Below are 26,144 nucleotides of genomic sequence, written 5' to 3'. Positions count from 1 at the left end.
CAGGAGCAGAGGCTGAGCAGTGTTTTGGAGGTAACCCCCACCCTGTGCTGCAACATCTGCTTCGATGCTCATTTTTGTTATTATTAATTTTTATTTCCTCTTAAATCCCCATCTCGTGGGTGGTTTTGGATCCAGGCAGGATCCCACAGCTGTGGACAGGATGCTGGCCTGGCTGTGCTGACAGCACACAGCCCCGCACCGTCCCAGAAACAGAAGGGCATGGTATGGTGCGTGCATGGATGTGACACAATATCGCAGCGTTTGGGGCATTTTAAGGGTGAATCAACCTCTTTAGGCTGCGTGGTGAAGCCTGGAAAAGGTCCCCAGGGAGTTCCGCGCGCGGAGCTGGAGCTGATCATGGGAGCGTCTCCAAGTTGGGTGCTTGGGATGGGGCATCCTCTGGGAACCCGGGCGTGGTACCCGGGATGCGGCATCCTCTGGGAACGCAGTCCCTGGGCGCACGCGGGAGCTCCTTCGGGAGCCCGGTCCCCGCCACCCCCGGGGCTCCCCGTCCCGCGTCCAACCCCCTGCTGGAGCCGGGCTGCCCGTGGGGCCCGGGCACGGAGTCCGAGCCGCGACGGCGGCGTCCTGCGGGGTCCCGGCCGTGGCGCTGGGGTCGGGGCGCCCCCGGCTCCCGCTCCCGCCCCCTGCCTCGCCCCGCCCCGCCCCGCCCGGCCCCGCCGAGGGGCGGCCGCACGCGGTGGCGGAGCGGTGGCGGAGCGGCGCGGAGCGGGGCCGGGTGAGTGCGGGCGGGCCGGGGCGGCCGCCATCCCGCTCCGTCCCCGTCCCCAGCGCAGCGGGAGGGTGCCCCGGAGGCGGCCCCGCAGCCCCAGCCGCGGCCGGGCGGCTCCCCCCAGCCCGGGGTCTGGCCCCCCACGCCCGGGGGTGGCACCGCTCCGTCCCGGGCTTCGCCCTCTCTTTCGGAGCCCGCTGCTCTTTGCGGGCCGGGAGGGAGCCGCGGGCGGCCGCAGGGCCCCCGCACCTGGGCACGACGCCTCCCAGCACAGGCCCGTGGCTGCGACCGCCCCCAGCTCCTTCCTTGCGGCCCCCAGGGAGCCGTTGAGGGCTGCTGGCTTTGCTTGGGGGCCTGACCTGCTGCGCACGGGCAGGGGGTCCCCTGGCTCATCCCCTGGCTCGTCCCCGTGCCCCAAGCACGCCCGCAGTCTGGGTGGCATCGCCCGCTGGCAGCTCTGCCGCCGCTCACCGCTCACCTCCTTTCCCTTCGCAGGATGGAGCTGAACAATTGGGCTGGCGAACAATAGCAGCGCTGGAAAACAATGGAGCCGCTGCACCTTCACGCTTAGCACGGCCACTCGGAAGAAATCCCAGCTCAGAAACAGGGCCTGGGCCAGAGCCGTCCCTGCGCCGTCACCGCTGCGCGAGCAAAGCACAGCCAGGATCTGCCAGGACGGGGTGAGAGCGTGCAGCCACTGCGCGGCACGGAGCGAGGCCCTCTTAGAGGCTCCCCGTGCCTACAAGGGAATTGTTGTCGCCTCCGGATACTGCTTTGCCTCTTTGCCTCTGATTGCATCGGGATCACTGGATGCACTGTTGGGCTGGTTGAAACCCGCCCCACGATGCCCTGGGCAGGGTTTGGGCAGGAGAAGCATCCCCGGGGAGTGGGATATTCCCACAATCCCTCACACGGCTGGGGGAGGACTCAGCCGTGCCGAAACCGCTCTCCCACTCTGGAGCATCCGTGGCAGTGAGCTATGGGAAGGGGTCAAGAAAACAGACCCAGGAAACACATCCTTCATTGGAGGAGCAGGGCTGCGCCATCTCTCTCTCACTGAAAAATGCAATCATTAATTGTTTTTCTATTTTTCCCCCCCTTTTTTTTTGCTGACTTTGAGCTGGGCATCTCTCCAGGAGCTCTGCAGAAGCAGGCACTCAATCCTGCTCCGCGCTGTGGAGCAGATGGGGCTGTGGGGATCAGGGAAAAGACCTTAGGAAGGTTATTTGGGGGGGGGGGGGCATGTTTGGGTTTGAAAGCAATGGTGACGGTAGCTGATGGGTCACAGTTGAAGGCAAAGAGTGCTAAGTCCTCCTGCCGCTGCAGCAGGGAGCATTGATTTGATTAATTTAAAGTATTGATACAGCCCTCGGGCTGCTCTGCAAGCCAGTGATGAAATCTCAGCCCATGACAGACATGAAGGAAATGCATCAAAACGGGAAATCAATGCATGGGGATGCCTGGAAATTCTGACCATGCCAAGCTGCAGAGGTTGAGCAACCAGCTGGGCAATTTGCATGCTTCCAGCTATTTAATTCTGGTGATTTCCAGCGCTGTTACGTTTGCCAAAGCCATAGCAGAAAATCTGTCAGTCGTTGTTCGGGGATCTCCGTTGGCTGCCACGCTGCTCCATGCACAGCCTGATGCTCTCGAGAGCCAAAAAAGGAAGAATCTGCCCTGTTCCTGGCTGCTCGGAAGGGGATGTGATAACGGAGGTGAAGGTGGTAGCGCCGACTGGGCTGCAAGGTGGTAAACAGGAAACCCAGCTCCTCAGCGCCAGCATTCAGGGCACAAACCTGCTTTTTGGGGCTCCCCTTCTGCTTCAGAATGCCTGGATTTTACCTCAATAGGGTAAAATGGGTTTGGCATCACCCCTTCTTATCAGCATGATACTAGGAGTGAAACTCCCTCCTGTTAGAGCAGGCTCCACCCCTTGCTCAGCTGCAATGCAAAGGGGTTTTTTGGCCACTTTTTTTGGCAACACTTTTGCATGACCCAAGCAAGCAGCCGTGTAATTTAATCCTTCCTTAGTGGTAATTTCCACCGAGTCTTCATCTGGTTTCAGAGGACACCCGTGAGCAAGACATCAACACCAGTCCATGTATCGCAGCTGCTTGTGCTCTGCATAAACCCCAAATGTGGGTGCCGTGCAGATGCTGTGCTGGGATTTATCACAAGAACATCAGCATTCCTGCAAAAGCAGGCTGCAAAATCCCCTCCCTATATAATTTTTAACATGTACATAGGGTTATTAAATTCTTTGCCTATTCCTGGTAAGACCAGTGAACAGTGTGGATGGGGAAAAGGCACTCTGGGCATGCATCTGCAGCTGGGCTTTGCCTTGAGACAGCTTGGGGCAGCACCGCAACTCTTCAGAAGCTTTGTCAGGAAGCGCACAGCTTTGTCAGCTTTTCCGCTGTGAGGCGTGAGCTCTGCAGGCGGGTTTCTCTTCTGCTTTCTGCGGAGAGAGCAGGAGCATGGGGCCAGGCTCGTCCTGCCCTTCCCCACGTTTCTGTCAGCTTAAATGTGTGGCTCTTTTCTGCGTTGAAGCACAAAGCAGAATATTTCTCCTGTTGCATACAGTTTATTTGCTGTAAGCAAGTATACGCAGCTCTGGGGTAGGAAGCAGGAATTGCTGCTGCACTTATGTTTTTGGGTTTACTGCCTTCCTCTGACACAGGTTTTGCAATATGGCCTTGGTTGAGTCATTTATCTCTCTGGACATCGTTGTGGTTTTTCTGCAGTAAAACGGTTCTGTTTCCTGGGGCTTTGGGAGTGTGCAGGGGCTGTGAAGTGCTGGGCAATGCAGGAAGTGGAGAAAACTGCAGTTTGTGCATCAAATGCTCTTTTTTTTGCTTTCTGTATGAGGGAAGGGAGAGGAGTGCATGTAGAGACCTCAGTGACATTAGAGACCATCTGTACATGGATTTGCACAAACACACAGGAAAAACCACGACCTCAAAAGCCCCTGCTCATAGCCTAAAATCGTCCCATAGCTGCACTTCAAATTCTCTTAAGTGCTGCTTTTGCAAAGTACTCCAAGCAAATGGGTGATCCTGAGTGTTTCACCCAAATCATTTGATTGTGGTCTGCAGCACTTTAAAGGCCAGGCCACTTCAAAGGTCAGACAGTTGGGACGGTTTCTGAGTGTTTGTATGAGAGAGATGGGGATATTTTGGCACTGGAGGGAATGCAAGAAAAGTCAATGAACATTGTATATTAAAAAAAAAAAAAGAAAAAAAGAAACCAACACAGGAGCGAGGACACACTGCTTTTGAAAGTCGGCCAGCCTTCGTGCATGTTGCCTGATTTTTGGGGCAGTGCAAGCAGGCACTGAGTTGAATCCAGACCTACCTGTCCAGAGCTCTGTAACAAAATTATAAAAGAAATGGAGAAAAGCAGCAAATTCCACTTATAACATTTCCACCCAGGTCTTGTATAGCTGTGACAGTCTGTGGATGGAGGCTGCTCAAAATGCAAATGTTAGAGTAAGCGTATCTCTGCCAGTATTAAATTTTCAGTGAGTTTACAACGGTTCTCACCTTATCTGATTTCCCCTCCTGCTGCCCTACCCAGCAGTTTAGCTGGAGGAGCAGCATTTAATTTTGCCCATGTCTGCAGCTGCTGTGCCAGAGCCTAAGAGCTCTTACAAATCCAAATAAATTTCTGTTTCCCATTTGCCATGAGCGCGTATCAGAGATGCGATAACACAGGCTGACACCACTGCTTTTGTCTCTTTACCATTCAGTTCTCATGAAAGAGGAGCGTGAGGATGGATTACGGCAGCTGCGAATACCTGGTCCCTTGTGGAAAAGACAAATACATCTCCAAGTAAGATGCTCATTGGAGCTGTAATGCAAAAATACGTGTGATGCTGCTAGGTGGGCAGTTATTTGCAAAATTCCCAGGGGTTTTGCCTTTTAGGGAGAGTGGTCAACCCGGCTCAAATGGGTCGTTTCAGCTGTGTTGGCCTCACCTTCTGTTTTTTAATATGATTCGTCTGGATTTGGAAACAAAAAAACATTCTGGGGCAGGAAATGGCAACTTCTTTTTAAAACAAAAGTGCTAGAGAGGGTTATTAAAATGATTTTTATTTTTTTTCTTAGGAACATGCCCAGCTGTTCTAAAACCATTCAGTTTTGCTCAAACAGAATTCCTGCTGAAATATGCTTTGTGCTGAAGAAGTCCTGAGCAGCTCTAGCTCAGTCATTGCTCTTCTATGCTTTGGTAAAGAAGCAATCAATTCCTAAGTTTCAAGTACGAGGTGATAGAGCATATGTGGGATATTTCCCTCTTTTTTCTTTCTCATAACTTCAAATCCTGGTGATTTGTGCTTCTTTTTGCTGATCCAATGATACTGAGCACCCTTAAACTCAATCAGTCAGGCCAGCTAAATTAATGACTGCCTTATGCTATCAGTCACTGTTTCCCAGTGATACACAGCTGTACTTAGACATCCTGTTTTTGTTTTTAATTATTATTATTATCATCATCATCACAGTAATTATCATTATTGTTATCATTATATATCTGCAGCTGGAGCAGGCTCAGACTTTTAATTTGAACACGAGGTTGGGGTCTGACGCCTTGAGCCAAACTGATGGACTTGTGATAACTTGTGACTCCAGCGTGACCCCAAGGCTTAGGAACTCCTAAATTTTTCTTTTTCAGCCTTGCTTTCTTTTTGGCCTTGTGACCGACTCCACTGAGGTTTTCTTATGTCTTTTTGCGAGCCTGGAGAAGAGCATGGTTATGAGGGATCTTGTCCTCAAAACCATGGTTGCCGGTGGCCAGAGGGATGTGGTTGAACCCACAGCAGATATCCCCAATAAAGGAGTTCTAGAGGCAGTGAAATACCCAAATTTGCCCGAAATGAAGCCTTCACACCTGCTTTTCCCCTCCTCTTCTCAGCACCTCTCTTCTTTTTCTTGCAGAAATGAGCTGCTGCTGCACTTGAAGACATACAACATCTACTATGAAGGGCAGAATTTGCAGCTGCGGCACCGGGAGGTAAGGAACTGGGGCCGGCACCGAGCAGGGGTGTATCTCTGGCAGGAGAGGCTCAATGACGAAATGAGAATGTCTGGTTCGATTCGGATTTGCAAGGTCCAAAAAGTGCGTGTTAGCAACATTCCTTGATACTTGCTTATCATATATGGGTACACCAAAGCAACTGAAGACCCAAACCCCATAACTCTCCCACAGAATCACAGAATGGTTGAAGTTGGAAGGGACCCCTGGGTCCATCTGGGCCCACCCAGCTCCAGCAGGGCTACCCAGAGCCCTGCACCACATCCAGCTGGGTGCGAATAGACAGAGGAGGAGGCTCTGGCACCTCTCTGGGGACCTGTGCCAGGGCTCTGGCATCCTCCCAGCATGGACGCGCTTCGTGCTGCTCAGGGGGAGCCTCCCAGGCTCCAATTTGTGCCCAGCGCTGCTGGGCCCGGCACTGGGCACCACTGGAAGGAGCCTGGCTCCATCCCCTCCACACCTTCCTGCGGGTACGGATGGACATAGACTCTCAAAGGACAGAGCTCGAGTCCTTCCACCAGCTTGGCTGCTGGTTTGCTGGACACTCTCCAGTGTGGCCATGCTCTCTTGCACTGGGGAGCCCAGAACTGGATACAGTTCTCCAGGTGTGGCCTCCCCAAAGCTGAGCAGAGGAGCAGGATCACCTCCCTTGACCTGCTGGTGACACTTTGCCTACTGCAGCCCAGGACACTGTTAGTTTCTGTTGTGGTCGGGGCATGTTGCTGGCTCGTGTTGAACTTGGTGTCCTCCAGGATCCCAGTGCCTTCTCTGCAGTGCTGCTTTCCAGCCGGGTGCTCCCAGCTTACCCTGGTGCCTCTGGTTGTTCCTCCCCAGGGGCAGGACATTTCAGTTCCCCTTGGTGAACCTCAGCAGGTTCCTTCAGGCCATTTCTCCAGCCTCTCTGGGTTCCCCTTGGCAGCAGCACAGCCCTCTGGTGCATTAACCACTCCTCCCACTGTGGGACCAGCAGTGGACTTGCTGAGGGCACTCTCTGCCCTGTCATGCAGCTCATTCTTGAAGCTGTTGAACAGGATGGGACCCACGACTGACCCCTGGGGTACACTGCTGGTGACTGGCCTCCAACTGGGCTTGGCACCACTGACCACCACCCTCTGGCCGTTCAGTCTCTTTATAACCCACCTCCCATCCATGTTCACACTGTTCCTCCCCAGTGCATCCTTTAGGATTTGTGTGGGTGGCCAGAGTGATGCCCATCTCTCTGCTCTGTGCAGGAGGAAGGCGAGCTCATCGTTGAGGGGCTGCTGAACATCTCGTGGGGTTTGCGGCGGCCCATCCGCCTGCAGATGCAGGATGACAACCAGCGCATCCGCCCACCGCCCTCCTCCTCCTCCTGGCACTCGGGCTGCAACCTGGGAGCGCATGGGTGAGTGCAGGAAAAAGAGAGGTCCCAGGCTGTGCTTTGCAGCATTGCCTGGGTGCAATCACAATTACCGTGTCTGAAAGGATTTGGCCACACGGTAACGGTTGGGTGGCTGTAATAAAGGAGGACATCATTTCTCCTAATGAAGATGAGACCTGAGGGCTGTTAATATTTGCATTTCATCCAAGCAGCCTAATAACTGTGTTCACCAATGAGTCTGTGGTGGCCAAGGAGGTCTTTTGCAGGCTGTGTTCAGTCATTGCTTTGTGCAGGAAAACTCCTTTTATTCCAACATGCAATGCCCAGAGAGGGCAGGTCCAAAGTAAAGCAACTGGGTTTCACTCTGTAAGGACCCCTATTGCAAATCAAGAAGACCCCTTTGCCATCAAGAAGATCCTTCCAAAATAGCCTCAGTTTTAACTTTAATACAAAACAAGATTAATGCTGAATTTTAATCTGGACACAAGTAATTTCTCCAGGACAGTGATTTTTGACCTGTGCTCTGCAGACGCCCGTGGGACCCTGGGGCTGCATGATGGTCACTTAAGAAGTGACTAAGAGCAGCATGTCTGTGGGTTTTTCTGCATGCTTTTCACTCATCACTTAGACATCTACAAGTGGAAAAAAAAATGTGCAGGATCCAGGATTTTTAGTGGAAATATATTGTGCAGAGACCCTGCAGGAGGTTAGCCGGTGCTTTGCAACGTTCCAGATCTGTAAGAAGGGGGTGGCTGTACTGCCGGACCTGTCCTGATCTAAGCATCAGCCTGGTGTAGTCGGGTGCACCCAGTCTCCCCACTGCCCCCAGTTTTGGGGATGCTCTGGTCTGGCTGGGGGGCAAAGCCATGAGAAGGGCAGGTTGAAACTGCAAAGCTGGTGGGAAAACTGCATTCTCCAGTTGTGGATGGATTCATGGAGTATTTTACCTTCCCTCCTGACAACATAGCAACATGGGGCTTGGAGGGAAAATTATTATGGTTTTAATTCCTTTGCAACTGCCTGGTAATGATGCACCTCCTTTTTTTTTTTTTTTTTTTTCCGAGGTTGGTGCTGAAGCCCAGCACCTTGCCAGACATCCAGGTTACAGATGTGGATGCCACAATGAACGCGGAGGGCACCGGCAGCAGCACTGGTGAGACAGAGATGGATTTAGCTGCACCACTGCGAGCAGTGCCATGCTCTGCACCAGCTTCCTTACATTCCAGTTATATCTGTAAAAGTATAAAATTGGCATTTCTTTTGGTAGAAGTCAGTGTCCCTGCCTCTCTAGGTTAGCTCAAGCCATTTCCTAAGTGCTTATATTTAATTGCAGTGACCTGAAACCCTTCCTAAGAGCTTGCTCAGGGAAATGTCCATGGTGGATGTGTTGGAGAGGAGTGTGGAAAGAAATAGGGGGATGAAGAAAAAGGCCTATTGGGATTGTAGGGAAAAGGATGTTGCTGCTTCCCCTTCCTGGCAGTTCTGCTTTTATGGAGGAATAATAGGTGCTGTTGTGAAGTGCCGTTACCATGGGGAAGTCAACAGTTCTGCAAAGTTTTTTCCCTCCCCATCGCGTTGCTGCATGCACTGAGGTCAGGTTCTAGGGCCTTTCCTCTGCCTGCCCCAGCATTTCCTTAATCCCACTGGGACCCAGATTCCTCACCCTGGCACCAGCTTTGCTCTTCATTTTTGCAAGCGGCAGCAGTGAATGGGAAACCAGGGTTCCCACCAGGAAAACCTGCCTTACACCTTTTCTCATTCAATCAGGGCATTTTGCACGTGTTCCTTGCTATTTTTTTTTAATGCTGTTAAGGAAAGGCACCCTGGAGGCTGATAAGAGCCGGATAATCCTTTTGGCTTTGGGCTTTGCTGTTCATCCGCTTCCCAGTCGGGAAGGAACTGGGCCCTTGCATTGCTCACAGATCTGTGAAACTACTTGCACAGCCCTCTGTCCTCCCGCTTCCTCTTCCTCATTTTGATCTTCCCATGCACGACTCTTTTGTGTTTTTTTTTTGCCCTAGAGACGTGTTACAGATTGGTGGGCGATAACCGCAACGCACTGACATATAGAAATAACCCAGGCACTATTTTGGCTGGGCATATGACGTGGATCATATGCCAGTGCACAGAAAGAAGTCTTTATTTTATTTTCTCCAAAAGTCTGCAAAATCAGTGCATAATGTGTGTGCATGGCTCCTTGTGAGTGCTTAGTCACTGGCATGCATCTGGAACACAAGAGATTTTCTTGGTGCAGACATGCTTTGAATTAAAACATCAGCTTGAGTTGGAGAGGTTCATTAAAAATGGATGAACGGCGAGTTTATAATAATCTGGACCCAGGCCAGTCTTCATGCCGAGATCTGAAGCATTGGCCTCATTTTCCTGCTCTCATTAAGGGAAAAGAAAGAAAGAAAAAAAAAGTTAAATTACGGAAAAGCGAGTAAGATGCTCAAGTTCCCAGGAGATGAGGTTTTATCCAGGTAGCAGCATGGATGTATGCAGTAATTGTGAATTAACAGCCTCCTTTTGGGGCAAGTAAACCAGTGGTCTGGGCCGATGGATGTCCTGGGCAAGAGATCAGGGAGGGTTGTCTGTTTATGTTTTTGGGGTATTGTGGCTTGCAACGGCTATTTTGCATCAGGGAAATGTTGGACCAGGACCCCGCTGGTTACCGGTTGCCCCAAAGCAGAGCAAGGAAGTGATTTCTGCCCCAGCCACTCGACTGTCACTGGCAAGCGTCTGTCCATCCATACCTTTAACCCCATCCTGGCTTTTCCAGGTGCTGTGAGGCTGCAGCCAGAGGAGCCGCCGCAGCTGCTGCGGACACGGAGCGATGTGGGCGTGCGTCGCCGGGGCAGCGCCCGCACCCCCAGCGAGCAGCGGCGCATCCGCCGCCACCGCTTCTCCATCAACGGGCACTTCTACAACCACAAGGCGAGCCCCGGCTCCCGCCCCTGGCACCGGGGTGGGGTGGGGATGGGTGGTGGAAGCTGCTCCGGGGGCAAAGGATGGGGGTTTTGGTGCTCATGGGGGTGAAATGAACGTTGTGCCCCTTAGACATCAGTGTTCACACCGGCGTACGGCTCCGTCACCAATGTCCGGATAAACAGCACGATGACGACCCCGCAGGTCCTCAAGCTGCTGCTCAACAAGTTCAAGGCAAGCTGGGGTGATCCTTGGGCTGCTCTGCACCAGATGTAATGGGGAGCTTAGTTTCCATGGATATAAAATGTAATGGGGGAGCAAAATGATGTTTATTTTCTTGGTTTGAAAAAAATTAAAATGTAATGTTTCTTTACATCTGTGCTCAGATCGAGAACTCAGCGGAGGAGTTCGCGCTGTACATTGTCCACACCAGTGGAGGTGAGGCTGCAGGAAAGGCCCAGCTCTGGGATGGCCAAGCCTGCTGGTGGCCTTGGTGGTGTAAAACTGGTGCTTTTGTCATTACAGAAAAGCAGAAGCTGAGGGCCACTGATTACCCCCTGATCGCCCGCATCCTGCAGGGCCCCTGCGAGCAGGTCTCCAAGGTCTTCCTCATGGAGAAGGACCAGGTGGAGGAAGTCACCTATGATGTGAGTTTTACATTGTGGCAAGCTTTCTGCTATCGGATGTCCCTGGTGTTTGCACATTCTGGCAACTCAGGGTGAGCACCCCCAAAAGGACTGGGGTGCAAAAGTTGCTTTGCAGAAACCGCAGCCTCTCTGCATGCACCCTTTACTTCCCACATCTGGGTGCAGGAGCACACATGCTCCAGGGGTTTAAAGCATTGCAGGTGACCAAGGGGCTGCTTTCTGAAATGCTGTTAGCTTTGCGAAGCTTCCTGCCAATGTGGCCCTGTTCTGTACCATTCATTTGCATGAGGGAGGAGAAAGCCTCCCAGTTCCTTCCACCCATCTGCAATGTTTTGTGCCACTTTTAAAGCTTTCTCATGTGGAAAACCTTGTTCTGTGCTTAAAGAGCAACTGAGAGCAAAGGGACCCCACTGTAATTGTGAAGATGTATTAATGTCAGTGGGAAATGTTGCAATCAAGGCTGCCACAGGTACTGATCCAATTCCTGTGTTTCCATCACTTGACATTATAGAAGGATGGGGCGCACTCCAGCATTTTCAAAGTGGCAAAAATTTCCTGGAAAGAGTTAAATTCAGAGCTCAAAATCTCTCTGGGTGCTTAAACAAAGGACACAAGTATCTAGGGAAAAATGCCGAGCAGGAGACTAACTCCTGTCTGCAGGGGGATACAAAACTACCCACCTTTTGCATGGACACCAGCATCTGCTGTGCCTCCATCTGTCTCCTGCCTTTTCGGCCCTTCCAAATCTCCCTGCTGCACATCTTTTAGCACAATTGATATTTTTTTTCCAGCTGAGGAAAGTGCTGCTCATGGGAAACAGCTCTGCTGTGCCATCTGCTGGCTTGCTCGTGCCCCTGCTGTGGCTTTGTTCCTAAATCAGGGCACAGCTGAGGTGCTTTGGGGTACATTTGGGCTTAAATAGCACTTAATGGACTGTTGGGCAATGCGCATGTCACTCCCAGGATGTGAAGGATCCTGGTCTTGGTTGAAAAAATTAGGTGGACATTTATCTGCACATCTCTCCTCTGTAGGTGGCTCAGTACATCAAATTTGAGATGCCTGTCCTCAGGAGCTTCATTCAGAAGCTGGAGGAGGAGGAGGATCGTGAAGTGAAGAAGCTGATGCGCAAGTATGCATACACGTACTCAGCATCTCACTGCTGAGCGCTGGCACATCAAGGGAAGATGCTGAGCTTACAGGACATTGGGGGGGGGGAGGGGAGAGGGCTCAGCTGCAGTAATTAGATGCCAAAGATTCATTTGAACAGCCTTGCGAGACAGGCATCCCTAATGCATGCATGAGACATTGCTTTTTGCGTTATCCAGGGCTTTCTTAGTAATTTGGATTAAGAGCCCATCTTGCTGCTTCTGCTGCTAAAACCTTGGTGCGGAGCCACAAGTCCTCCCACCAGCACAAAACCCCTTCCCTGCCCAGCTGCCAAAAATGCTGCACTGGAGCCTGTCCCTAAGATAGCCTTGGGCTCCCGAAACAACATGGTCCCCTGGGGCAGAGTTTGACTGCAGTCTGTGCACATCCCATGAGATGCTCTGGGCTCCTTTCCAGTGATGAATTTATCCTAACCCCAAAATTTCTGACCTCTGATCAAGCAGACACAGTGGGGAGCTTGGAAACATTGAGCATTTCTGCAAGGCTCTGCTCTCTTTGCTTTTTCCTTTGCCTTTCCAGATACTCCATCCTCCGGCTGATGATCGAACAAAGGCTGGAAGAGATCTCTGAAGGGCCAGCAAGGCTGTGAAGCAGTTTGCAGCACTGCGCCTTGCTTACAATGCAAGAGGTTTGCATGAAGGACATCCTGTACTGAACCCTAAATGCTCATTGCTCTGGGAGCGGACCCACCTGCCTGGACTGCTCCGTCTTCGAGCCAACCCAGCCTCCTGCGTCAGGCAGAGCAGTTCAGACAGCTTCGATGCATCTATTGCCATGTCTGGATGTCACCCAAAAAATTCAAGCTCATGGGGTGCCGGCACACTCAGGGTAGCCCCGTCCCGTGCACGGGACTTGGCAGCTTCTTTGCAGCATCCTCAGACAGCTCCTTCTCTGCAAATGCTTTTTCTGCTCCTTTCTGTACACAGAGAGCCAGGTGCAGGGCGCTGGCCAGCAGCAGCACAATTGGCTTCGGCTGAAACCTCAAATGCCTGTAAACCCCAGCTAAAAAAAAGAAGAGATTCAGGAGAAGGGCAAAGCCGCTGAATATGGGGACGAGAGGGGCTGCAAGTGTTCAAGAGCAATAACTTCAGCTCCGTTTGGCGATGCTCTCTTCCATGGTTTGCATGCGCAGTGCCTGGAGGAGGCCAAATAGCACAAATAATTCCTCTCAGATTTTTTTTTTTTAAAGCACATTTCTATTGCAATAATTCACAGGTGATGGGAAGGTTTTGTACATCCCTAAAGGACCTCTGAGAATTGCTTTCTTCTGCTTTTGCCATTGAAAGCAAAACAGGATTGAATGTTGGACTTACAGTGAAAGAGTTATTCTGCTGTGTTTCTCCCTTAAACCTGCATCACGTTGCCTAACCCTCCCCTCTTTCTAATTTGCACTAATTTTACTGTGGGATTTAAAAAAAGAAACAACACACCTGATGTCAAACCTCCTGGTAGATATAACATGCCAAATACTGCTCACAGGAGCCGCTCATGGTAATGAGCTGCTCCTGAGGGATGCTGTAAGGAAACTGGAGCAGCACAGGAACAGATCATCTGTGAACTCTCCTCATCTCATTCTTTTGGGGGGATTTTGCGTGTTTGTGCATTGCTGGTGTTGAAACTGAGTCTGGGGGATGTTTCTGCTTGTGTGTGAGGATGGCAGGAGGGGGGGGAGAGACAAAAATAGTTTTGTTTTGCAAGGCAAATGCCTCTCTCCTTCAACGCTATACCAGCAATATCAATTTTATACCTCGATGTGAACTAAAACTCTGATTTTGTCCCTTAGTTTTTTTACGATATATCTTTGTAACTTTTTTTAATGGTACCTTTTACACCTTTAACACATGTTACAAAAAGTATTGTCCAGTGACAAAAGCGTTTCATGTATTTGGAGGACAACTGTGGCATTGCTTCATTTATTAACAAGAAAAAAAGTCTGTAGCAACTTAATACCATGTGGAAGCACATGAGTTAGAACCCGTTTTGTTCAAAATAAAGCACTTTGTGGATAGAAACGCTACTGAGAAATAGGCTCTTCACATGAGCTGTTTTTTCCTAGGAGCTATGAGAGAGAAAAGCAAAACTCTGCCAGCATGAGGGCTGAGGTGTTTCCTAAGGAGAAGCATCCTGTGTTGCAGATTTGGAGACTCGCAACCCAATCACCAGGGTGATTTTTGTGAGAATTTGCTGCTGTGAGGTTTATCTGGCCCTTAAGCAGACTGTTTATCCCCATGCATCATGGTTAGCGTGCTCGATCCTCTGGGTATTTCTCTTCCAGAACATAAAAGTCATGTCTGGAAGGAAACTTGTGCGTTGATTGGGCTTGTTTTAAACCCACTGAATTTTTCAACCTGATGCATTTTGGTTTTTTCTCCTTCATGACGCTGAGCTTGCTGGAAGCCACCGTCTCATGTTAGCCAGCCCAGTGAAATTTATCCCTCCCCGTGCAGGAGGGGAAACGTGTGACGTTGGCCCTTGTTGTCGATGTTTTATCAGCTGGGAAAAGCCCAGTGTGAGTTGAGCCCCGCGCGTGCAGACGGGAAGAGGCAGTTCCAGCGCGGCCACGGAGGCACGGTAAGGGCAGCTCATAGCCATGTGGCATGGCAGAGCGGGATAAGAGGATAAGATGTAGTGTGGATGGAGCAGTGAAAACTGCAGGTTTGCAGCATGCACCAGAGCTGGGGGTCGGGATGGGGAGAGCAGCCCAGGGAGGCATTGCACCCTGCCTGGGCACTTCGGCACCAGGGTTTTCGCTGGGATTTGATCCATGAATGTGGGTGCTGCAGGGAAAAAGGGGAGGGAAATAGGAAGGAAAAGAGTAGTCTTAATTTTTGTGGGGCTTTGCTGCTCAGGTTTGCTGCATTTCCAGCCTCACTGCTCCAGTAGCAGTGATGCAGCTGCAAACATCTGGAATGGGAACATGCACCTATCCTGGCTTTCTTTATAGCAAAAAAAAAAAATAAAATCTGGTATTACGATCTTTGGAGGAGCATGCCCTCTTAACAGTGGAAAAGTTGGCAAATTTAACTAATTAAGCCCTTTTTTTGGAAGTTCTGTGTTTGCACTGCCTCCCATGTGTCAGGCTTGGGGGGGGGGGGGGGGCCGAGGGGTCACGCCTGGCACCTTCTACCGGGGGAAATGCTGACGCAGGGATGCTCTGCCGCCTTTCATTCAGCCAGGGCACCCAGCCACGGGGCTCTGCCTTTTCAAAAGGCTTTTGTCCACACGGCTCAGTGATGGCTCAGCAGCTTCGGCACAATCAGCCTGTTTGCTCAGCCGGAGGGGTGGCGGGGGAGTACGGGGGAGTCCTCACCATGCTGCCACGCTGCTTTTCGCTGGGTCACAAAAATGAAGGTGCAGCTTCTCTCAGGAGCTCAGGAGCATTCGCATCGCATGTTGGCATCGCGGGAGGTTGTGCCACAACAGCAGTGCCAACCCTCCGGGCTAACTTTGTATGTATTAAATATGCTGACTATGGTAAATAGTTTAAATAACAGATGAAATAATAGGTTAAATAACATGATAAATATGTTAAATATATCAAATATATTTGATGTCCCTGCCCGTGGTGGTACGGTTGGACTAGATGGCCTTTAATGCACCTTCCAACCCAAATCAATCTATGGTTCTTTGACTACATCAACTACATAAAATACATCAACTATGTCAACTATATCAACTACATGAAGCATACCAAATACAAAATCAAATACATTAGTATAGTGTAGTGTAGTATAATATAACACAATACAATGTAAGAAAATATAAGACGTATCGCTTGGCCTGATCTGGATGCGAGCTAGACGGCTGCATGCACAGAGCACACAAGGAGGATGCCGGTGCTCACCATCCCTCCTTGCGCCCCTTCTGCAGGTCGTGCAGGATGAGGCCCCGCGATGCCTGGTGCTGGGTGGTGGTGCTGCTGCTCGCCCTCTTCAGCGATGCTGCCGGTGGCCGCCGTGGAGCTGGAGGAAGAGCCGGGGCACGTGGAGGAGGAGGCGGTGGTGGCGGGGGGCTGCGCGGGGGCTTTCGCGCTGTCTCCCGTGGCGGCGGCACCCCTAGCCGTGGCTCTAAGGTGGCAGGGGCCATCGCGGCTGGTGCTGCCGCGGGGTACGGCATGGGGCTCCTGGGACGCCCACGGCCATCTCGTCTTGGCCACGGCCCCCCAGCCGCCCGGCAGCCTCCACTGGTGGGGGGGTTTCATGCCCCAGTTTGGCCAGAGCTGGGGGCCAAGCGGGGACCCCCCAGCCGAGCCCCCAGGGACCAGCACGATGGCATTGTCCCCACTCTGCTGCTGGCTAATGCCATCTGCTTCGTCAGCCACAGGATGCAGTTCTGAGCATCAGTGTGGGGAGGGGGCACGGGCACCTGGGTGACCCCTCTGAGCCGAAGCTGTGGGGATTTACTGGTGCGTGACTGTGCTGGGAGGTGGGATGGGGCTTGGGGGGAGGCGGGAGGATGCTGCTGTCTTGGTTTCCCCCACTGGCATGACGGGACCCTCTGTGAGAGCTGGAGCCGAGCAGCCATCACCACACTCGCGGCCACCTTGGGGCCAACTGGATCCTGCAAACCCATCAAGCATACAATCAAATCAAGCCCTGCAAAGAAGTGTCAATATTTGCACTTGGATGGTGGCAGGCAGCCCCGGATCAGCCCCACCAGCCATGGTGCTTGGGATCTGGTTTTGCACTGCACGGCTTTGCAAAAAGATGCCCCTCCCCCCCCCCCCAGAAAAAAGCACAGAGATTCAGTGGGGACATGGGGCTCCAAAATGAACCCCTTTGACTTGCAATAAAGTTTGGCCTAGAGACAGCCTCTTGCTCCAGTTTGCAGTATTGGGGCATACCTTCTTGGACTGCAGATTTGCTTGTGTCATGGGGAGCCTTAAACGAAATCCATCATATTTAGTACCATCTGCAGCCTGGGAAGCCCTGCACTGCTAAGGGACATTGCAGAGAGGGTGGCACTGGGGGTAACCACACTGTCTGGGGACTAACTCCTCCTGTCCCATCTCTCCAGCATTAATATGACCAAATCTGTCCCAGTCTTTAGCATCCCCTGTCCAAAACACAGGCAGCTATGGGATTGCCCGTTCTCCGGGGTGTGGGGGCTCCCTGCTCCAGGATTTGCCCTTTGTGGATGTTTCGGGTTTGCTTTTCCTCCAGGCCTTCCCAGCAGAGAAATTGATGCAAATCCTCTCTGATGTCCTTCTGGGAAAAGAGGGATCCTTTTGCCCCAGGTCCTGCATTTTTATCTCTGTTCTCTGTCTTGTGTGGTTAAACCTCTCCAAAAACCTGGTTGAGGTGCAGCAGCTCAGCCACTGCTGCAAGCAAAGAGGAACCAAGCAAACTATTGGGGCGTCCCCAAAAAACAATGGGGCAGTCCCCAGCTTCATCTTCCTGCAGGTAAGGATAAATATTGCTGAGCCTGGTTTTCTCACTTAAATGATGCTGAGTATGATTTTCTGTCACCTCTCCTCTGGCTTAGGACACAGCCTGGGTTCACTTTCAGGTTGAACAAGTACAGCTGTTCCTATAACATACTGGGGGTTGGTTGGTTGTTTTTAGCGTGCTTAGGTGATGTAAATGATAAGCCTGAATTTACATCTTCCAACCCATGTTTTGCATCCTGACCTGCCCAGGCTAGATGGCAGGACCATGCTACGAGCATCCTCCACTCAACCATCTGATTTGCAGCCTGAGTTCAGAGATGCCACAGCTTCATGCAGTCCCACCTTTTTCTTGCTTTCTTCCTCCGAAGGGTATGCAACACATAGGGCATGCACAACCACCACCCCCAACCACCTTTTTATGAAAGCAACAGCAGGCGAGGAAAGGGCATTTTTCATTCCTTTTCCTCTGAAATAACAACTCCTGAGACATCAGAGCTGCCTTGGGAGGTGTATTCGGGAATAAGAGCATTGCAAAAACATCTCCAGGGCTGCTGTTTGGAGCTGGGGCACAGCTCGGACAGGAGATGGAGCTGTCGTCCGCTTGGCGGCAAGTGTCCGGCAGCGATGCATGTCCTGCACATCCCCTGCACATCCCTCCTCCAGCTCTGTGCCAACTGTCCAGCTGTAACATCACTTGCACTAAAAACACACTTTTTAGAGGGTTTCGGGTGTTTTGTTTGTTTGTTATTTGGTAGAAAAAAAGTGTGGTGTTGTTCAGCCTCCATAGGGAATGCTTATTTGTCAAGTGAGGGTTTTACCTTGATAAAGAGATTTCAAAGACAGCAGAAAAAAAACTACCTCTAAACTATTGCATTTGCACTTTATTTCTCCTTTATCAGCATGGTAAATCAGAAACACTTTCTGTTTGTTTGGCAGCAAAGCTCCACGAACACTGCAGGATTTGCAGTATTTAGCCAATTAATTCAGTGCTGTGTGGGCACAGAGGGTGGACATAGTTTTTTTGAGCCTCCTCCAAGCATTGCCGAAGTCAGTGTTTCCACCTGCCTTGCTGGCCCTGGAGCAGCTTCATCTACTTTGAGTGAAGTGCAGGAAAATGTCTGGCTTCTGGGGGTCTGGAAATAACCATTTTGTGTTGCTGTGTGCTGAGGTCAGACCTTCCCTTACTGGAACTTGGGAACGACCCAACTTGCCATGCAGATGTTGCTAGCCCCAATATCAGTACACTCATCTTGAAAATGTGTTTTTCTTTTTTTTCTTTCTTTTTCTTTCTTTCTTTCTTTCTTTCTCTTTCTTTCTTTCTTTCTTTCTCTTTTTCTTTCTTTCTTTCTTTCTTTCTTTCTTTCTTTCTTTCTTTCTTTCTTTCTTTCTTTCTTTCTTTCTTTCTTTCTTTCTTTCTTTTTCTTTCTTTCTTTCTTTCTTTCTTTCTTTCTTTCTTTCTTTCTTTCTTTCTTTCTTTCTTTCTTTCTTTCTTTTCTTTCTTTCTTTTCTTTTTTTCTTTCTTTCTTTTTCTTTCCTTCCTTCCTTCCTTTTCCTTCCTTCCTTTCTCTCTCTCTCTTCTCTCTTTCTCTTTCTTTCTCTCTCTCTTTCTTTCTCTCTCTCTCTCTCCCTCTTCCCCCTTTTTCCCCATTTCCCTCTCTCTTTCCCTCTTTCTCTTTCTCTCTTTCATTTTGTTTTAAATGTTGAGCTTACCTGCAGTTTGCTGGAACAGGATCTGGGTCCTCTAAGCCCAACCCCAAAGAACCATGCCTTCACTGCTACCATTTTATATTTATTTGAAGTTTGAAGTTGCTCTTGTTTCTCGGTTTGCAATGTGTTAATTAATAAGAAAGGTTAGATAAAGCTTCCCCAGCGTGCAGAGAACAGCCATGCAGGCCATTCCTTGGCCATCTGCAAAGACATTTTCTCCACTTCCCCTTGGGGAAGCATCCTGCAACATCTGTCTGGAGATGGAAGGGACGAGCTGCTCCTGTGCACCTTGCACTTGGAGCAATGAGAAATCCCACCCAGGATCACAAGCAGGGCTGGGGCAGCTAAAGTGGTGTGTTTTGGGGTGCTGCATCTCTTTGCACCCCTAAAATGACCTGGGAGCATTCTAAGATATTCAACTGCAATTATTTAGGCTAACCGACCTGCTGAAGGCTGGGTTTGGGTGGCGGCTGGGTTGCTTTCACAACTGAATTGGTGCAGGAGAAAAGCTGAGTAGCAGTCCCAGGGAAGCTTAGGGAAGAGCCAACAAAGTCATAGGGGCTTTTTATTCCCCAAATCCTCCTCTTCATCACCATTTTTTTTGCATTGCTCTGGAACAGCAAGGATGTAATGTTGGAGATCTTATTTATTCCCCCTCACTTTGGTAACTAGCTCCAAATAATAAAATTTGCTCATTTCTTGCCTGCCATCTATTTTTTCACCCCACTCCCCATTTGGGGCTCCTTACCGATAGTCAGAGATAATGTGGTTACACCCAGTAGCTAATTTCAAGGAAGAAAAAACTTTTGCTCTTTCCAGACACCTATGGGAGCTCTCGATCCCTGTTAACGACTTCTTGTGGTTTCCTTCTCTGAGCAGGCTTCTTGCACTCAGAAATAATAATCTATTTAGTGCTGAATATTTTTTTTTCCCCGCCAGAAGTATGAAAAAGAGACACTTTGGGGGTTTACCTGGAGCACTGCTTGAAGACCAAATCCTTTAGTGTCCTTGTGGGAAGGGGGTTTTGCAGTACAATTAATAGCATTCTGCATGGGCTCAAACCAAACCAGTCCAAGCTGCAAAAAAAGGCACCATCACGCTGAGGTGCCCAAACCCTTCAGTTCGTTTAATTGCAATCTTTAAGCTTCGCTACATTCCAAATGGCCCAAAAGTTGTGCTGTTTTTTGAACTATGGGAGATTCCAATTTCTGGCAGCAGTAAGTATGGTTTGAGGCTTCATGTGACGTTGTTCAGCATTATCTCCACTGAAATAGCAAACATGAAAGCTCTTTTATTGGACAAGCAGAGGGAGGAATACAAGGTTCAAATGGGGAGAAGATATCCTGGTCCTCAGCTGTTGTTTTGGCTTTATTAGAAAATGTTTGTTGGATGGCACTGAAGCCAGTTGTGGAAGCAGGGGAGGAGAGGTTAACTCAGATTGTGGTTTCTGGGTTAAATTCAGTGTTAAAGGGGAACAATATGTCCACGTGATGGGAGGCAGGGTCAGAAAGGGCAAAAGAAAGCTGCTTCTATCTGAAGCACATCCCTACAGAATGCTTCCGAGAGAGAAAGTGGGCAAGAAGCGGGGAAAAGGGGAAGAAAATGGGGAAAACAGGTGATGAGACCAGGATGTCACCAAAGCCCTGGGATGGGGTGTGGGATCTCAAGATGGCAAGAGCTAAAACTGCAGGGAGGCGTTCGCATGAAGGAGGCTGACCTGCACCTTCGCTTCACCTGTTTTAATTTGCACCAGATGTCGAACACTTAGAAAAGTATTGGAAGGTAAAATGCAGTGCATGCGCTGTTACAAATTTACAAAACAGTCGCGTATCACAAAGTACATGTTAACTCCATGTCCTGCTTTTGCAGTGAATATCCCAAAAGATTTTGTTGCTCTGTGTTTATGTATATCTCCACTTAGCTTACACTGATGCGAAAATCATTTAGAATGGTTTGATATCGCCAACAGGGGCATTCAGTGCCAAAATACATGATATATATCAGATCTATGCGGTGTTAAATAGCTTGACAAGTGTAACTTTACATATACTACAGCCTATATACAAATCAGCATCAACCAAAGCACAAGAAGCAATAGTTTCAGCTGCCATTGCCATGGCAGCTGTGCCGTGAGTGTGTCAAATTATTTGTGAAAGGTGGTTTTCCAGCATCGCCAGTTCCTCAGGGTTCATTTTATCAATGCTGTTTGCTGTATCAGTCCAGTTTAGGTGATTTAAGTCCCTCCCTGTGTGACTGATCCCCCTGGGAATCCCTTTGGATATATTTTTGCATCCTTTGGGTTACAGTGCTGATGGCAAATAATGACCATGCTTCCATGACTGACTGCGCAAGATGCACTCAACACCCATAGCACTTAAGGAAAAGCATTTTCTCGGGCTGTAACATTGCAGGTGTTACTTTGGGGGGCTTTTCTTGGGCATTCAGGTATTCACACTTGCCTCCTTTGGGCAGGCTACAAAAGGCAGCAAGGCTCAGCTGAAAGCAAAGTGGTGCGGGGCGATATTCCAAACCCAGCCCTGGTGGGACTCGGAAAGTAGCTGTGGCTTCAGCCTTGCTATTCCAAACCCACTTTTTTGGGGGTGGGGTGCTGCTGCAAGAGGTATTTGCAGCATGCCAGCTGCAGCATTGATATGTTCCTATGTACATCGTGAGGGTGGTTTTGGGGGATTAAAGGGTTAAAACTACACCCAGCAGCCCAGGGTCTTGCTTGGAGCACCCCAAAACCCATAAAACCCCATGGAATGCAAGAGTGCTGAGCATTCGTGCTCAGAGTTGCAACACTGGCGTGTCCCAGGGAAAGGCGTTTTGGTGTTGCTGTTGCTAAACGGATTAGGTAAAACCCTGCTTCCTAGCAAAGAGGATTTTCAGAAATGCTCTTGCAGGGATGATGAAGGCTGGGCAAGCCCATCTCTGTTGGGCCCATCACTCTTGGGGTGACCCCAAAGAGGAGGAGGAGGAGGTGGTGATGACTGTTTTTTGGGCATCCTACTCCATCACTGGCAGCTGTCCTGACACAACCAGGACAGGGCAAAATTTACTCATGGTTGCCCAAGTTGGAGCCTGTAGGGAGGCAGTGGGGGACATCAGTGCCCACTCACCCTGACAGCTCTTCACCAAAGGTGGACAAAGTGAGGACAGGGGAGGGGAACCCCTCGGGTGGGCTCAGGGACATGAAGACATCTCACCGTTGCAGGGCCGGGGTGCAACACCCTATCAGTGCATGGCAAAGAGGGTGGCAAGCAGGAGGAGGAGGGCGAGCCAAGCATCGGCAGGGTGCAGCCGGATGCCCGAGGCCAGGCGGTACTCGCGGTACTGCTGCACGCACATCTCACGGATCACTTTCGTCACCACCTTGGTCTCCAGCTCCGTCTCCGTTTGGTTTGCCCCTGGGCCTGCCTCCGAGCCGTTCTTCTTGGCAGCGGGGCCAATGTTGTACTCGGTCACTGTGATGTTGAAGCAGTCAGCAACGAACATGTCCTGTGTCACAGGGCTGGTGTAATCCCGGTAGTAAACCCGGTTGGGATAACGTGCTGAGTTCTCGTTCCACCACCTGTACTCGTCGGGGCTGTCGAAGTGGTAGTGCATCCCCGACATGACGCGCCCCATGGCGTAGCCCCCCAAGCCCCCCACCACAGCACCTGCTGCTGCTGCCCCAGCCACATGCTTGAAGTTGGTCTTTGGGGGTTTCCACGGCTTTTGGTGGTGATAGTTTCCTCCGCTGGATGGGTTGTATCCCCAGCCGGGATTGTGGGGGTACCCTGGGTTATGTGGGTACCCTGGGTTGTGGGGATACCCCGGGTTGTGGGGATAGCCAGGGTTTTGGGGGTAGCCAGGCTGGCGGGGGTAGCTGGGCTGGCGGTGGCTCCCAGTGCCCCAGCCACCCCCACTGGGTTTGCCTTTACCCTTCTTGGAGAGGGCAACATCAGTGCAGGCACCAAGGAGCAGGGCCACCAACCAGCAGGTGACGAGGAGCCTGGCCATGGCTGCAGGTACAAGGACAAGCAGTGTGTTAGGGGCAGGGGACAGAGACCCCCAGCTGTTGTCTGCACCATTTGTAAGCATGACAGGCTTTATGCTTGCTTGCATCCAAATCATGCATCATATAAAACACACATCATCCCCTTTAATCTAGCTACAGAATGAACAGTTTGAGCTTAAATGCTTGTTTACTCCCTTCTCCCTCCCCCCAGAACCCCTGTATCTCTACCTTCCCTTGCTTGGAACCTCCTGTACAGCTTTCCATAAGCCACAAGGGCCAGCTCTGCTGCTAACAGCAATTCTCAATAGTGGAAAAAAGAATTTTGGGAAAAATGCTTAACCAGACCTGAGGTTTACACTCAGGCTCTCCCTGGAGATCTTCTGCAAAAGAATGAAATTCACTGTGTTTTGCCCAAGTCCCTGTTTATGCACAACAGACCTTAACTGAAAACCAGCTGGTGGTGTCTTTCTGGTTAATGTGTTTGCAAAGCTGCTTACTCAGCATTTTGCTGCTGGCATCCCGGGGCATGCAGGATGCCAGGAGTCCCTTACACTTACAGTAGCTGGTGGGAGGAAGAAATGCCACTTTAATGAGCTGTTATCTCCCTGTGAAACAGTGAAGGAGTAATAAACACCAGGTCTATGCCTTTGGAAAACACCTTCTGAACTGAAAACCCCCTTCAGGTTCCACACGCAGCACGAAGGAGCATCAAGTTACTGCAATCCTCATGATCAGTAAGCGTGTCCAGTAATACAAAAGGGTAGACAACGTGCTGGGCATGCTTTCTGGCTCATCTTGCAGCAAGAAGTAACCGCATTTTGGATCTTGAGTGTTTTTTGCAGGCATTAATGGTCACAAGTAAATCCAAAGACAAGTTTAATGCAGATAACAGATGGCTCTTGTGAGATATTGCTTTTAACAGAGCAAACAGCCACAACAATTTCCTCTTGAAGCCAGAACTTTTTCCTTTTGCATACCAGCTAAGGTTTTATGCTCCATGAAAAAGGACACTAATCTCTTTCTATTCAGGTAGTAATGCCCTTTTACCCCTCAGAAAATTCTGGCCTGAAACAATCTAGGAAATCTTGAATTGCGGCACTTTAACAGCAGCATTTTGGTTGGGATCACTAGCAAGAGTCTTAAATAACAACAGGGAGGATTCAGTGAGGTGACCCCTGTGATGGGGAGGAAACCCAGTCTTGGCAGCTGCTTTTCACCAGGTTTGCTGCTTTCCCAGTCCCACAGTACCCACCCACTTGGGAGCAAGCAACAATGAGATCAGCTAGTTTAAAAATAGCCAGAAGACATGTCAAAAAATTTGGATGGGTGAATGCTCCCTTGGGATCTCAAAGAAGGATTTGGAAAATAGGGAAAAAAAAAAAGCAGCAAGTTGGCAGCTCATTTTAAGACATGTGACTTCCTGAAGCAAGTTGCAAGGGGTGGAAAAATAACCCTAAAACACAGCCTTGATGAAAACAGGTTTTGGGAAGGCCCCAAAGGATATTCCAGCCCGGCAGTACCGACCTGATCCCCTAATTGTATTTCAGCTCTGACAAACCCCGGGGGGGGGGGGGGGGGGTTCGGTTGTGTTTGCACAGCTAATTACTGAGCTCCTCAGGTGGCTGAGCTTCTCCCTTAATAAACGCAATTAAAACCCTGCAAGAGATAAGGAATGCGGATGCACTTACCTGGGGGTGAGGTGCCTGGTCTCAGTAGCTGCTTTCTTTGTTTCAGAGATAATATTTATGATGTGACTGATCTGAGAAGCCTTGAATGGAGATGATTGATTAATTCAGCTGATTTATGGCACTCAGGGAGGGGTAGGAGGAGGGTTTTATGTCTGCACCCGTGTTTACAACCACAGTGCCAGCATGGCAGAAGGGAAAGGGAAAATGGAGGTTGCATAGAGCGATTGCGAACAGCAATTACATGTGTGGGAGTGTGCAGCTGTGCGGGGGGCTGTCAGATACAGCTTTGGCCCCGGGGAGGAAATCCAGCACCCCCTGCCAAAATCACCCCAGGCCAGGCCTTGCTACAGTGCCCTGGGCCCAGATGAGGGTAAAGGAGAAAAGAGAGAAGGTGGAGAAGGGGAAGGGCAAGGGCAAGGCGGAGGAGCAGTGGGGTAGAGGGGAAGACGCTCGGTTTGTGCTTCGAGCCGAGCCCCCTCTGCAATGCTGGGAATTGCTGAGTGCCGGTGGCACCGGGGCCACAAAAACAGGGCTGGGGGAGGTGTAAGACATGACAGCTGCTTTCTGATAATAACATCCCTGCCTTTCAGAAATCCCCCCTTTTTCCACCCCCCCCCAGCACCAGGGAAGCACAATTTTGCACCACTGGGCCCCAGGCTCCCACAACACCGGGCGAATAAAACACCGGGGGTCGACCGGGGGGGGGGGGGGGGAGCGACGACATTTTTCCACCAGAATCAGCCCGGAATCGGAATAACCAAGCAGCGGCAAGCAGCAGAGCTCTTTTAAGGCTGGCAGTCTCCTTCGGAGCTGGAAATGCCTATTTTAGGCAGCGAAGGGAGGGCAGCCCTCATCCCCTAAAGCGATTCAGCCGTCAACGCCGCGCAGAGCCCAGCTCCGACCATCGCCCCGGCTGCCCCCCAGCCCCCGCCTGGCTTCGTGCCCCCCAGAGTCCCTGCCCCGGCACTCACCACCGCCTGCTCGGCTCAGGGTGATCCAGTCCCGGCCGCAGAGACGGGGGAAGGAATAAATAGCGAGAGGGAGGAGCCGGCTGCCGAGCACAAGCTGCACAGCCTGGCCAGCACCCTCCTTCCCCTCGGAGAGCACAGCGTTTTGGGTTCTTCCCTATCTCTCCCGGCGTGTACGAGCAATGCAAGAGGCAAAACTGGAAAATTGCAGCGCTTGGCTGGTTTATTCACGAGTTGTTTCTATTCGGTGATATTCAAGAGTTGTTTGTATTTGGGATTTGGGGCTGGGTTGGAAAGCTCAGTGTCAGGGCTCTGGGTGTCGCAGTATGAGAAGCAAAGGAAGCTTTTAGTGGTGCCGTTTGTATCCAAATCCATTAGCTTGTAAAAACCCATCCACTGTAAAATATACAGAGAGAGATACTCTGCAGCTTGATGAGTAGAGAATAAAATAGACTTAGACCGACAGCAGAAATGATGGGTCTGTCTTCTGAGTTCATCTTGCTTTGATTGAGTGAAACGGCAGAGCAGT

The 26,144-nt window shown here is 50.6% G+C and overlaps 2 protein-coding genes across 2 annotated transcripts; one reads left to right on the top strand and one right to left on the bottom strand.

The window, feature by feature from the left end:
* The first annotated feature begins 589 nt into the window (after positions 1-589).
* RASSF2 (Ras association domain family member 2) lies at positions 590-13,888 on the top strand. Its single transcript, XM_080568357.1, has 12 exons — positions 590-739; positions 1,229-1,413; positions 4,482-4,564; positions 5,668-5,743; positions 6,997-7,148; positions 8,189-8,277; positions 9,904-10,058; positions 10,182-10,283; positions 10,436-10,487; positions 10,575-10,696; positions 11,728-11,825; positions 12,383-13,888. The coding sequence occupies exons 3-12, from the start codon at positions 4,506-4,508 to the stop codon at positions 12,450-12,452; spliced, it is 975 nt and encodes a 324-aa protein (XP_080424483.1). The 5' UTR covers positions 590-739; positions 1,229-1,413; positions 4,482-4,505; the 3' UTR covers positions 12,453-13,888.
* A 6,795-nt stretch (positions 13,889-20,683) lies between these two features.
* On the bottom strand, positions 20,684-25,815 carry PRNP (prion protein (Kanno blood group)). The gene is made up of 3 exons (XM_080568358.1): positions 25,619-25,815; positions 24,648-24,727; positions 20,684-22,963 (listed from the first exon to the last, which is right to left on the bottom strand). The coding sequence occupies exon 3, from the start codon at positions 22,959-22,961 to the stop codon at positions 22,194-22,196; it is 768 nt and encodes a 255-aa protein (XP_080424484.1). The 5' UTR covers positions 22,962-22,963; positions 24,648-24,727; positions 25,619-25,815; the 3' UTR covers positions 20,684-22,193.
* Between the last annotated feature and the right edge of the window lie 329 nt (positions 25,816-26,144).

Source organism: Anser brachyrhynchus (assembly GCF_964034855.1).
Source record: "Anser brachyrhynchus genome assembly, chromosome: 26".
Lineage (NCBI taxonomy): Eukaryota > Metazoa > Chordata > Aves > Anseriformes > Anatidae > Anser > Anser brachyrhynchus.
Note: the sequence above shows the minus strand (reverse complement) of the source record. Positions and strands in the feature narration are given on the sequence as shown.

Excerpts from the sequence above, each read along its gene's own strand:
- PRNP (XM_080568358.1), bottom strand. The coding sequence starts at position 22,961 with ATGGCCAGGCTCCTCGTCACCTGCTGGTTGGTGGCCCTGCTCCTTGGT.
- RASSF2 (XM_080568357.1), top strand. The coding sequence starts at position 4,506 with ATGGATTACGGCAGCTGCGAATACCTGGTCCCTTGTGGAAAAGACAAA. Across the intron at positions 7,149-8,188 it reads TGCAACCTGGGAGCGCATGG|GTTGGTGCTGAAGCCCAGCA; the intron begins GTGAGTGCAGGA and ends TTTTTTTCCGAG. Across the intron at positions 10,059-10,181 it reads GGCACTTCTACAACCACAAG|ACATCAGTGTTCACACCGGC; the intron begins GCGAGCCCCGGC and ends TGTGCCCCTTAG.